The following is a 13,433-nucleotide window of genomic DNA, read 5'->3' on the forward strand; positions in this document are numbered from 1 at the left end:
CTTTAATGAAACTCCAGAATGAAAAAATCAAGAAATATCAGATCTAGGAATGGGATAGCCATGCTATCACTCTGACCAATCCAGGAAACATTTGAAGAAATCCAGATACCTGTTTTGTAGTGGGACTAGGCAAGAAAAATTTGATGACTTGTACATTAATTTATAGCAAAACAATTTGGCAAGTCTTTGATTAAAAGGCCTTTTTGAATCACTTTGTATATATGCTATATATTATATTAATACAAATATTCTAAAAATATGCTAATCTACATTTAAAAAACATAGAAATGAATGCAATGCATCAGACGACAAAACTTGCAGTTTGAAAAAGTTTATTGTAAACATTAATAAAAACAATTTATATAAAAAATGTTATTGCAATCAATACACAATGAGATTTTGTATAAGGTTTTATTGGTACATCAAGGAATATATGTAATCTGAAAATTATATATTTGGATACAGAATCAGCGAAAGGCAGATTCTCTATGAGTAAACTCTTTAGCGTGTGTAACATTTAACATTTCCAACAACAATCTAAGACGCGCCTACGATTCGAAACTCGGCGGGTGCTCTAGGCCTGGTCGTTCCGGCCGGACGGAGGTACTCTGAATCGATCCATTCCCGTGTAATTTCCAAGGTAAAACGGCTTAAGAATTAACAGATGAATTTGTTTATCGAATTGACCGTGTAAATGAATATCAAGATATTATAAAATGCGCAGAGAGAGATTACATCCTGTGTTAACAATATAGAAATAACATTTTTTAAAATTTAAATACAAGAAAACTCTTATTAGAAAACCTAATTTCAAACGAAGCCGACGAGAAATATATTAGGATCCAAAAAACAAAACGGACTCCGACGCAAAGGCGGGATTCCGAATTCAAAACCCCTGCCAGTCGGACAGCTCCGACTCATCTTCGGTCTCTACTCCTATGCAGCGGATCCCGGTCTTCAAGAATGGGGTGCCCTTTCCTCTACCCAGAACCCTGGCATGCAGGACCAGCATGACCGTTTCCGCCGGATCGTCACAGGACTCCAACAGGATCTGCTCCTTCAGAAGCTTTTCTTTATGTGCCAGCATCTCTAGAACTATTTCGTAGGAAGTTCCGGATGGACAGAGGGGCCTCAATTCGTTGACACGCAAGTTAATGTTGGGAGGATTCATGTTCCTGACGGCAAGAGGGCCCGTTTGCTTGATACTATCGAATCCAAACTTTATCTCGTACTTGTGCTGCAGCTGAAGAAAACCAAGATGAACGTGTATAGTCGAGTCTTTCATAGGAGAGACAAGAATATCGGCATCGTGTCGGAAGACGTCTTCCGATTCGGGAAAATGAACGCGATGTACACTTGTACCTTCCATTACTGATTCATTTTCCGAGATTCCGTACCTCGAATAGTTCGATAATCGATTCTAACGCTGATACAAAACCGTAAACTACGACGCTCAAAAACACACGACTTCCGCCATTACTGTTTACAGTAATTTTTTAAAGCATTCTAGCGCCATCTCTTGGCATAAGCAATAATTTATCTTTAACATAAATCCAACGAAACGAATAGATTTTTTAAGAAAATCATTAAATAAAAATAAACAAACACTTATTTATTTAATACATTATTAGAAATTCTATAGTTTAGAATATTTAAATTTTAAAAACGAATTTATATAATTTCTTCCTTCCTCGATAGATGGCAGCATTACGAATCTATTATTATTTTATTAATGCGGATGTGACGTAACGAGAGAGAGACAATTAACGATAACTTGCGTCATAAAATTTGATTACGTCAGTAAAATTTAAATAAAATTTCCAATTGTTATGTCACTTTAAAGTATTTTATTTCGTAAATCAAAGATTCCTTAATAACGTATGAAGTAATAAAAGTAGAGAGATTTCTATTTATGGAGAATGTATTGAAAAGTTATGAAATTGATTATTTATATTTTATTTTAAAAATAAAAATATGGTCAAGCGATCGCTTTAAATTTCAGATGGCATTAATTATATTTTACGTAAGTACTTAAATAAGTTACCTTTTAAACGAAGGAATAAGATTGGTTGATTCGATCTTTGTTGCTACCTCAAGTTTGGTCGGAATTGTTTCAGTTCCAGACGTATTGTTAAAATTATTTTATTATTAACCTGTCGTTTGAAATAGGTTTTGTCATTGGCTTGCTTGACCAGCTATATTAAAGCCGCTTTATCTTTACCATTATGGTACAGTGAGATCCATAATGAGGATAAATACGGTTCTGGAAATCGAATCCGGATCCCCAGATTAGCAGACCGGTACTGTTACCACCTGTTCATTCGCCCGTAAATAATAATTTTTTTTAATTATTATTGTGATACCGCGTATCTACAACAATTTAAGAGCATCGAGAATTAGTTTTTGAACTCAGTTGTTAACTTCAGAATTAACCAAAGGATCATTTAAATAAGATGGATCCTGACTTTCCAACCGTATAATACATGATGAAATGTCTATAACTTTTGAATTTCATTCATAACTCGGATAAGGATAAGTGATTTTAAATTATATTAATTGTGAAAGATAAATTATTTAATTACGATAAACATCCTGTTTTTACGTTATTCTAAGCGCGATAAAGTCTTATCACTATTGATAAGCTTATCCTTAGAAAATCGTAAAACAAGATGGATTTATCAATGAGGATAACTTTAATATAATTTGATAAGATGAATATAGCAATTATTATTCTATATTCCTAATTAACTTGAAAAGATTTTAATTATATTAAAAATCGCTTTAAAGTTTATCAATAGTGTATCGATTTTGTTTACTAACCTCTTCGCAGTGGAGATGTATTAATATGTCAGTTCTGAAGAATACATCAAACGAGAACTGAACTAGGACTCTCCGGAAATACACCTCTATTTTCACCTTTTCGTAGTCAATTATTGACGTAAAGCCTCAGATAATACATATGTTTGGACATTATCTAATATTTCTTTCGGAAAAATCTATAAAATCTAATTTCTGTATTAAATTTTCAGCAAAATATTAAATTTTTATGCATTCCATTTATAATATATATACAAGAATTTATTTCAAAAATTGAAATATATCAAACTTTAAAAATTTGTATTGAAGTAAAGGAGTAATGTAAAATAAACGCGTTTCTTAATAGATTAACGCTTCGTCCATCCGGCCTTTCTTTTGGATAAAAGTACTTGTCTGAGTTTTTGCCCACCAATGGTCGAGTTGATAAAACCACTGAATAATGATAGTTTGTCGTGGTTTCGCGCCCTACGAGATGGCCGTACGGAGTGAGTTTCTTCACGAGTCATATCCAAATAGCAGACAATTTCTCTTAGAAAGTCCTCCTGGGAAGCATCCTCCTTGATGTATCACGGATGTGTTGCGTTGCCTTATCCAACAAACTAACCAATTCTGAGGTATCCGGAGTCGCTCTACATTAATTCAAATATTCATCAATGGATTGACTCGAATATATCGACCGCCATCTTTCTCACTACAAGCTTAATCAAATCTATGTATCATATACAGAGGGAGTTCTTTTCCTCGAGGTGGTTTACACTATAGCAAAATAATGCGGCGCAAGAGGCTTATTAACCTTATAGACCCCTATTCACACTACCGTAGTGAGATGGCTGAGCAGTGAAGTTGTCAACCTTCCTCTTAGGGGACTGAGGAACGAATCCCCAGAGCGGAAGGTTCGAAAAACCCCAGGAAATTTTTCAAGTGGTCCTTTAAGTATATGCCAGGCTCCATCTCTCACCGGTTGCGTCCCTTTAAGGGCCTCGCCGAACCAGCCGAGCTTGATAGACGGCCCTTTTAGTCCCATGGAGCCAATGTTATAGGAATTAGGTGTATTCCTCGCTCTAGAACCCTGATGTCTCTGGAAACGGGCAAAGACGTCAATGTAGTTGTGCTTGTCTGGAGTGTCCAGAGCCTGGTTACCGTGTGCGCGCGGCGAGGTATCCATAATCCCCCAACACCACCCGAGTCAAATCAGAACGGTCTAGATGAACAATTTGGCGAAACGGCATCCTGCTTCCCTCAGCCCAATGACCTGGACTTTGTTAAACTCCGTCAACAGAATGTAATGTTTCTGACTGCAAGGTAAAGGCCTGCAATAGCCTCAAAAGCAACAAATATATTTAAAATTTAAACACAGTGAACCTCTTCGAGTTTTCTTATTGAATACTGGTGTAGCGATTTTAAGGTGATTTTAAGATTTTGTGGCATCATCTGGTGTGCAATTGGACCACAAATGTAATCATTCATAAAGCTGAGACATCGCTGTATGCCGAATCTTGCAGTCATCGAACAAATTAAAATGTAACCAAATACATAACCAGAATGGCTAACGTCATGAAAACTATCGTTGACTTTGACGTCACGATACCTCAGCAAGGCCGGATGACCGAGCGGTTAAGGTGGGCAGCCTAACGCTCTGTGGATCCGGGATCGAATCCGTACGGGTCGAAAAACCCCCAGAAATTTTTCGGGAGTGGTCCGACCAAATATGTCGGCCCCCGTCCCTCACCACCCGGCCGCCCCATTGTGTGCCTGGCCGAATCCATAATGGGCTTGCTAAGACACCCACAGGGCAGAGTTTAAAGCACAGCAGAGTTAAAAAAAAAGCGCAACTAAGTTTTCATTTTCTCTCGGTAAGCCTACTGGCAGTGCGGGTCTTTGTCAGTAAATGTAAATAAAAGAAATTCTGTACACACGCACACTAACAAAGACCTAATCTATTATTACTGTTTTACGTGAATTATGAACATTATCGACAGGAATTTTCCATATAATTAAAATAATTCTGTATCGATTTTTATTAATATTTCGTGTATTACAATTATCGATAAATATGCATTCAAAGAATAAAGCCGAGCAAAGACAATTTTAATTTGAATAAAATTGTCTTTGTTCGGTTTCATTTTTTAAACTAAACTATTAAATGACTTCACTAAATACCTTTTGGTGACACTCATTAATTGATTAATTCAACATCATTCCTGTGTTTCCTTGGCTGTATCTAAAGTGTGCGATATTGTTATGTATCACTTTCTATAGCTCTCTGAATTGTTAGCATTCCTCGTGAAGCAGTGTCTAACAAGAAATTGATGGGTACATTTATATGAATTGACAACATTTAATGAAATTTACGATTACATATCAATGTTCACAGCAATAACATAGGATGACTAAAACATTCTTTACATAATACATAAAATATATTTCACGTTAGGATCGATGAATCAGCTTCTAAAAGATTTCTTTTCAAGTTTGTGAAAACCTTCCGGTGACTTCCGTCACTTAAAGTTTTTCTTTGTCCGTATTTGTTAATACTTTTATTTAAATCACATTCGGATAGGCATTTATTCACCGTATTAATTTCGTGTCTTTCTTCCATAACGACGTCGACGTTAATGGCGGAATCTGGTGTGATGTCTTCGGTGCCGCAAGCGACACTCACCATGTCCTTACGCAAATCTAAACGAAACGGATGATTCTGCAGAGGAGAAACAGTATATCCGTTCACGTGATGCGGTTCTCTTGTCCAAAATCTGAAGAGGGTCACGTCGAAACTGTTTCCAGCACTTTCGGAACTGCAGCTACTACCTAATCTTCCTTCCGCTTGTTTGGCAGGAGTTAACTGATCTGAAGTATCGGCACTGTTATCGGTAGTTGCAAAACTGCAAGGGCTTGACTTTCGACCGTAATGACACCGAAAAATTGGTGAATGGGAATCTTCTAACGAAGGTGTTTTCGAGCCGGCACACGCTAAAATGGAATCTTGTTCTTCGCTCTTTGCTTCTGGAGAAGAATACAGGAATTCGTTCCATTTGGAAATACACATCATATTTTCTTGCAGCCCTTTATCTTCACATATTTCCGATTCTTCATTAATAGTGGTAATGAAATTGCGATTACATATTTTCGAGCGCGAAACCGGTGAATTTTTGACCGGCGCCAAACCCGAGAACAACTCTGAAGATTGCTCGAATGAGGATGAAATTTGGCATTGATTTTGATTCCTGTTTCGCGCGCCTCCGTTACAACAAGAAAAATGACCAAACATTGAATATCTATAATAGCAATTCCTAGTTTTATATACGAGAAAGCAACAGCATAGACATATCATAACCTCCAAGCTTCTATCTACGGTGTGATAACACCACAGAGACCACGGCGAACAAGTTTCAAAATTAAAAACCAAAGCCGAAAGGCCGTAAATATTGATAATCGCTATTAAAATGAATAAAATGGAAACTATTAAAGATATTTTAACCACCAGATAATAATTTAACTTGCCGAAATTTGTTTTATTGGCACGAGAACGAGTGAAAGTCGATCTTAAATATTCGCCGTGTTTGATGATGGCAATTTTCAACAATTCTCTAAAATTATATAAATAAATGAGTGATAAATAATTAGACCACGTTATGAATATTATTTGACAGATCATAAATAAAATTATGTATCGCCCAAACCATCCAGACATAATATCAGAAATCAAGGAGAAGAGAAAATGAAAAGTAATAATGGAGAGAACGGCGAAGGGGCGTGGAAATTTCAGGTTGATGGATTGAAAATAAATTAGAAAAATTAAACCAAAACCTGAACTAATACTCGGATAAGCGGTTTTATAAATAAAATATCTGAATAATTTTAAATTATTCGAATTATAAGAATCGTAAATTAAAAATATAACTCTTAATGTCGATGACATCAAGAGCATTGAATTTAAGAAGAAAAAATATTTTCGGTAACGATTATCTGATACTGTTAAGAACAGTAAAATATTTATAATAGAATAAATGGAAGAAATAGTAAATAGAATCGAGAATAAATAAATGTGAAAATCCCAAAATAATTTTAGCAGATGATCGTCATTATGGACGATTAACGTCATCAAAAGTGAACAGCTCTCTCTAGCGTTGCCAGTTTTGATATCATTAGAAATATTTTTCAAATTTATATTAATCGTACTGGTTTCGGATACCGAAACACCGCCGCGATCGTCGTTAAAATTAAAGTTTTCGTTGAAATAATCCGGACCGTTCTTTAAGAAAATCGTTTCGTTCGAATCGGCGAAGAAATAATCGAAATTTTGAGATTTACTAATTGTTAAAATTGTATAAACAAATATCGATTTGAACATTTTTCTATAGAAACCGGACAAGAAACGCTTATACAAGATTAACTATTGGAGAGATATTACCTAGGAAAATATAAAAGCAACCACTATGATATTTTTAAAAAATACTGCTATTTTAAAGATATTATTTTAAAATTATACTCACTCCCGTTGAAAAAATAATAATAAATTTAAAAAAGCCTCCTTTCTGTCGTCTTCGATCAGCGAGAAGCGCTCCAGTCGGTCACGTGGTTATTAAAGAAAATCTTCCAATAGCAAAGTCGCCCTCTTGCGGCATATTTTTCCAAACTCCCTCGGGATTTCAGCAATTTGAGACTCACATCTTGCCCAGTTTTTGCTTACGTTTGACAAAAATAAATTCGGCCCGACAAACTTTACGAGCTTAACTTATATCCTTTGAGTATTTTAAGGCTTAATCGATACATATATGTATTCTCCCACTCGACCAAGTGACCTATTCTTAACCTTTACAAACTTTATTCTAGTTAGTAATTTAATTTTAAAACAAAGCTAAAATATTTGAAAAATAAACAGCAGAAACACTTAAATTTTTACGAAAAACATTATTTTACGAAGCTATTAAGAAATTTTTTCAGAGAAACGCGTTTAAATGCCGACACGCAGTCATTTATAGCGCGGTTCTCGTTTTTATAACGCTAAACCTTTAATTATTCTATTATTAACTAAGAAAACTTCATCGTAAAATTAAAAAAAAAGTAATCTTCCACTTAACCATCAAAAGACCAAATATTTCGATACAAACTACAAGAAAACAGAAAAACAACTGATTTTATACCATAAAGAAGACGGCGTATCAGAGATGTTACCGAATTTCCCTAGAGGGATATTTAAGGGAGCCCCTCTTCCCGATATATTCTCTGAGGAGGAGATATTTATACGAATTTGTCACGATTATATCGTTGCATTACGATCTGTAAATCGATGGCAAGGCCGGGATTTATATACAGAAAACAATCCGTGAACAATAGTTTAATCGGTAGCGAAAATGAGGGGGGGAGAGAATCGTACCGCCCCCGTTGTAAGTGCACGTGCACTTAGCTGCCTCACGTTATGACTAGGTAAAGCAACCGTTTTTCTTGCTTCTGCTGTCGTTAATTGGCTGATTAGCTGATTCGGAGTGACTATCCCATTCCTTTTTCCTACTCATTACGTCATAACTCAATTTCTTTTGAAGCAAAAGAGAGGAAAAAAAAAGCCTACTTCTCCTCCAGAATTGCCTAATATTAGGAAAATGGACATCGGATTATTAAAAATAGACACCTTTGGGGTCTCCCAGATTCAAGAAATTCCCGTGCCAAATACCTTCGAGGTCCTCGGTATATTTTTTAAATTGGTTTTTATGTAGTAAATCATGAAAAAAAAACGAGTTCCCACTTTAATATACAAGAATTATTCAAAATATTAATGAAAATAAAAAAGGCGAAATTTAAAATTAAATTTAAACGAGAAAGACGAGGATTATGATTGATTGAATGTGACGGATTTTTTATGAAATTTATTTTTTCGGATTTGAATTCGAAAGCGGTTGACAAGTCGGGCGCCTCTTACGTGACGTCACGTCTGTCGTACCCGCTCTTTCATCGACTTTCATTTAAATAAAAGTAAAGAATAATCGTACTATTATAGAACTCAACATAGCAAATTTAAGACAATTTCTGGTACCGTAAAACCCGTCTAAAACGGACAAAGTCTGTATCGTACATTTCCTGTTTATACGGGTTTTACCGTGTTATCGCGACTATTTTATACGACAAACGGCTTTATTTACGAAGAAATTTTTACTATGGATGAAAAGAAAGATACACATTTCAAAGAAAAGCGTCGTTTATTTAAAAAGAAAACAAATCTGTGAGCATCACACAACTTAGCCCACGTGTGTACACGCGACACGAGAGCAAATACGAGTAAAGAAAGGAAAGGGAAAAGTACTAATCATTCCGAAAATCAATAGGTGCAACCGCGCGAAATAACGAATCGCCTCCGTCAAACTTGGTCCTCCTTTCTTACCAAAGACACACACCCACACAGTATCGAAAACAGAGTAAAAATCGTGTTCGGAACATCAAAACACTCGAAAATTACGTTTATAAGCACGTACAGAATGTATTGGCTTCGGGTGGATCGAACCCACCATTAGTAGGTCTTAATTAGCTTCTCTGTCTCTAGTTACGGTTTCTTTTTATAATGTTTTTATACCGAAGGGTAAAATAAGTAATACACATAAAGCCTATTATTTTATAATCCATTATCCCCAACACTTTTATGCAAATTTACATAATAAATTCGAAATAACATCTGAACTTTAAGTAATGTCAACTCGGCTAGTACGAGGCACGCTTGAAAACACTGAATTTTCTAAATAAAAATTCAGATATTTTTAATATAGTGTTACACGAGATACAATCGTCTAGTCGACTTGTACAAATCAAACCTCGATATAACGCAACCACTCGTTCGATTCTGAAATTTAGTGAGATCTAAGCACGAGTCACATAATTTGGTGATTCTTTTTGCAATGTAAACTCCTACAATTTGTAATTCAGAGTTATCGAAGGATAGTACTTATGAGGAGAATCCGTTCTCGGGCACTGATGGTTGTACCGGGGTGACGCTATATCAAGGTTCGACTGTTATATTATAAAATACGTCGTTTAAAACCATTTTTCCTCATCATTTATTTTGTATTCTGCTTATTAATATCAATACTAATGCCACTGATCTCAGTCACAGTAAACTTTTATTTAATTAAACGATAATAATTTAAGAGGTCGAACCGTAAATATGTATTATTTTCTACTACATAAAACCGATAATTGACCTACTATCGCACTAATTTCGGAGAATAAACCACTTTACTAAAGTAACGTGGTGTTATTTCAGACTCGGTGTAATCAGATTTCTGCCTTTAAGAAGGGACTCTACCCAAAGAACTAAAGTGGGTCTTTCTTCCGAATGCCTGCCAAAATTTCGGATCGATAACGATCGAAGCAGTTCCCCTTCGTATCGGCAATTACGGGCAGAGTATCGCCCCAGTAATTGCTTTAATAAATTAAATTTAAACGAACGAAATTCATACGAAACGCTACACGACGATTCGGCAGTTAGAATTAGCAAATATGGAGAAAAGAGGGGTGTTGAGATGAAAGAGAACACTTGTTAGAGATTATCTGCGGTGATAGACTATCGGATCTTTATGGAAAAAGTGGAAGTTGTTACTGATACAATCGTCTAGTCGACTAACAAGACCCTAGAGGACTGTTGTTGATGTGCAACCGACAAAGTGGCTCGTTGAAGACGACAATTAACACTCCCTATGACAAATCATCTCGTTCGATCTCGTTCCTGAGCATTTTTCACGAGATGCAAGTAAATTAAGAGAGATTTTACGACTTGATTTCCCGTATAACGCGTGTAAAACTCTGCTACTCGTTTAAAAGTCGGCTTAAACGAGGAATAAATTTAGGAATTTTTACTAAAATAATACATAAATTCTCTTCGACACCCTTTGCTATTCCTGTTTTAAACTTTGTAAACATAATTTTAAAAGTATCTAGATTTATAAATTATATAAAAAATAACGAAATCTTGAGCATTAAAAAAAAAAAAGATTTAAGCACTAAAATAAGCAAAAAGAATTTTTTTAAATGTAAGATAAATCCAATTTTATCAGTTCTATTACCGAATGAATTCATTTACTAGAATTTAATTGCAATTCTAGAAAATTTATTCACTAAAAAAGACATCACATCTTATGTCTAACAGTTCTAAAAATAAATTTAATAATAATAATAAACATTCAATTTTATTCTATTGTAATTCATCTCCAGTAAACTCACAAAACTTAAGATTGATGCTTAGCCACTACTGGAAGTTATAGCTTGATTAATGCGTCCACTAGCATGTCTGTCCATCATATAAACTCCAATTCTCAACTATTACGAAGAATCACAGAATTAAAATACGACGAAGTTCAGCAAGTACTAAGCTAAGCTTTTTCTAGACTTTAATAATTGACAATTAACATTGTTTTTTGCCTTTTACTTCAATTCAATAAAATAAAATTTGTCGTAAAAAAAGAGGTTTAATTTCGAAACCTACTTGTGATTATTATATAATATCAAAACACAATGGGTTCTCAAAGGCATTTACTACATCGAGTTAATTGCATCCCAGAAAGAAATATCAACGAAATTTATCGATCTTCTGAAGGATAATTTAATAAAAGTTAAACAAGTTAAAGTACGACAAAAATAATTGTTTAATTAGAGATGGACCAGTCGCAATGTTATTAGGAGCGAGTTGTAACAATTGTCAATCCTTTGATAGAAACAAAAGAGCTACAAAAACATTGAGTAAAACGTTTTACGTAACTGATTCTTCTCCCGGATATAAAATCCAACGTCATTTTAAAGGACGATTACAGGATAAAGAAAATGGAGAAAGGGTATTTGTATTATAGGAACAAATTCCTTTGTAAAAGTCATTTGTTTCTTATCTGTTTCAATTAAAATAAGAGATTCGATCAAATAAATTGGCTAATCATACATAATATATGTAAAGTGCAGACCAAAAGTCAGTTTGCCATGCTATGTGCATGCAACATAAACGGTAAACAGAGTTTAGAATAACGTGTTTTTCCTTTTGTAATATCTCGGGAAAACACAGTTGAATTAACTGAATTTTCTAGTTAATTTAGTTAGTTAATTGCAATTTATCGTTTACAACAGTTGACTGACTTCTTAGCATTCTGTATCACGTGTATACAGGAAGGATGAAGCTTGATGGGTCTAAGACAGACGAAATTAAGTTTTGGGGTTTTCTAAGAGGAGAAAAATCTTTAATTCTTTTATTGATTTTATTCATATTCGTTTAAGGTTTATGGCATTAGGAGAGAAGTAGGGCCTACGTTCTCCGTAAATTACAGATCCTATCTCATATATGGAGATGATTTTATATAGTTTATATATTATTTAAAATTATTTTAGTTTTTTATAAATATTTAAAGCATCCATATTTAATTAACTGTCATTTTACTATGGAAAAATCAATCATAGATAACTCGACCTTGAAGCTTCCACAGACAAAAAAAATGTAAACAGGAATTCACGTTATAAAAGTATTAAAGTGTTAAATTTAATAAAAATGTACAGAAAATACGAGCGAAAAAACACGTTTATAAATAATCGGAGGCGTAAGAAATTGGAAAAATCACTGGAGTGTCACCTAATAATAAAAAAAGGGGAGCTATCCTAGTAATAAATGGGATTACCTCGATCCGATCTACGTAATACTCCAGCATCCATTTGAAAATAAAACAGGATCCGAACAAAATTTGGGATCATCCTCAAATCGATGGAGAGGGGTGGTAAATCATTATTGGAAGCCGACAAGGGTGAAGTAAAGCGATACAGCTCCAGTCACGGATGTAGAGAACTATAAAACCGGAGATAATGCGCACTCGAGTGCAAACACTAAAGTCTAAAACCACTAGAAAATTACTGAAAAACTATTCTCGTCTACAGAAAAAGATTGCTTTTTCCCCTCTCTTCTTCCCCCCTTTCCTTCTAATTTAACGATATTTTATTGATAAAGTGTTGATAATTTAACGAACAATTATCAACACTGTTTCTCTCCATCTTCCTCCCAAATAAGGAAAGAAAAAGAAAAAATTAACATCTGTTGATCCATCTCTTCCTCCTCCTTCACTTGGTAAGGAAGTCCCCCTCTTTTGAGAAGATCAATCGTTATAAATTTAAAAATAACGGCTATTTTATGGACCTCCTTCATATTAATTCGTTACACGAAAAAAAAAAACTCAACTCCGTACCACTTAAATTCAACGACGCGCTCCAATAAAAATTGTAATTTAAATCGATTAGCATTCATTATTCAATTAGCTTAAATGCAATCAACTTATGAACCGACGAGCTGTGTAATCCAATACAACTGATAGGTCGGAGAGAGATTTGAAATCGGTTTGAAAACTGGAAAAATTCAATTAAATTTTGGATAAATTTATGTAATTTATCACGCGATTCTATGTATATGACGCTTTATATTTTAGCGAAATTGTTTTTTGAATTATTTAATCCCCAACTTTTGTCGGAAATTAAATATAAAAAGGAAATCCCGTGTTTTCCTGCTTATTTAACATACACAAAAGGTCAAATCTGTGGACCGATAAGCAAACATGGTGCCATCTGCTATCAATATGGTAAGTTATTATTAAAAGAAAACATTCAATATA

The 13,433-nt window shown here is 34.5% G+C and overlaps 3 protein-coding genes across 4 annotated transcripts in view; all 3 read right to left on the reverse strand.

Moving 5' to 3' along the window:
• The window catches only part of LOC136989770 (cation-dependent mannose-6-phosphate receptor-like), a 213,176-nt gene that overhangs the window by 123,154 nt on the left and 76,589 nt on the right, over positions 1-13,433 (reverse strand). The window lies entirely within an intron of this gene.
• On the reverse strand, positions 316-1,502 carry LOC136989815 (adipose-secreted signaling protein). Its single transcript, XM_067288090.1, has one exon. It carries the CDS (start codon positions 1,367-1,369, stop codon positions 887-889), a length of 483 nt encoding a protein of 160 aa, XP_067144191.1. The 5' UTR covers positions 1,370-1,502; the 3' UTR covers positions 316-886.
• Positions 5,136-12,721, reverse strand: LOC136989768 (uncharacterized). 2 transcript variants are annotated; one of them, XM_067288029.1, is made up of 2 exons: positions 12,456-12,721; positions 5,136-7,457 (listed from the first exon to the last, which is right to left on the reverse strand). In XM_067288029.1, the coding sequence occupies exon 2, from the start codon at positions 7,166-7,168 to the stop codon at positions 5,243-5,245; it is 1,926 nt and encodes a 641-aa protein (XP_067144130.1). In that variant the 5' UTR covers positions 7,169-7,457; positions 12,456-12,721; the 3' UTR covers positions 5,136-5,242. The 2 variants fall into 2 exon arrangements, with proteins under 2 accessions (XP_067144130.1, XP_067144129.1); XM_067288028.1 differs by lacking the exon at positions 12,456-12,721 and having other exon boundaries at positions 5,136-7,228; positions 7,311-8,432.

This window comes from Centruroides vittatus, unplaced genomic scaffold (assembly GCF_030686945.1).
Source record: "Centruroides vittatus isolate TY-2023 unplaced genomic scaffold, ASM3068694v2 scaffold_769, whole genome shotgun sequence".
Taxonomy (NCBI): Eukaryota; Metazoa; Arthropoda; class Arachnida; order Scorpiones; family Buthidae; genus Centruroides; species Centruroides vittatus.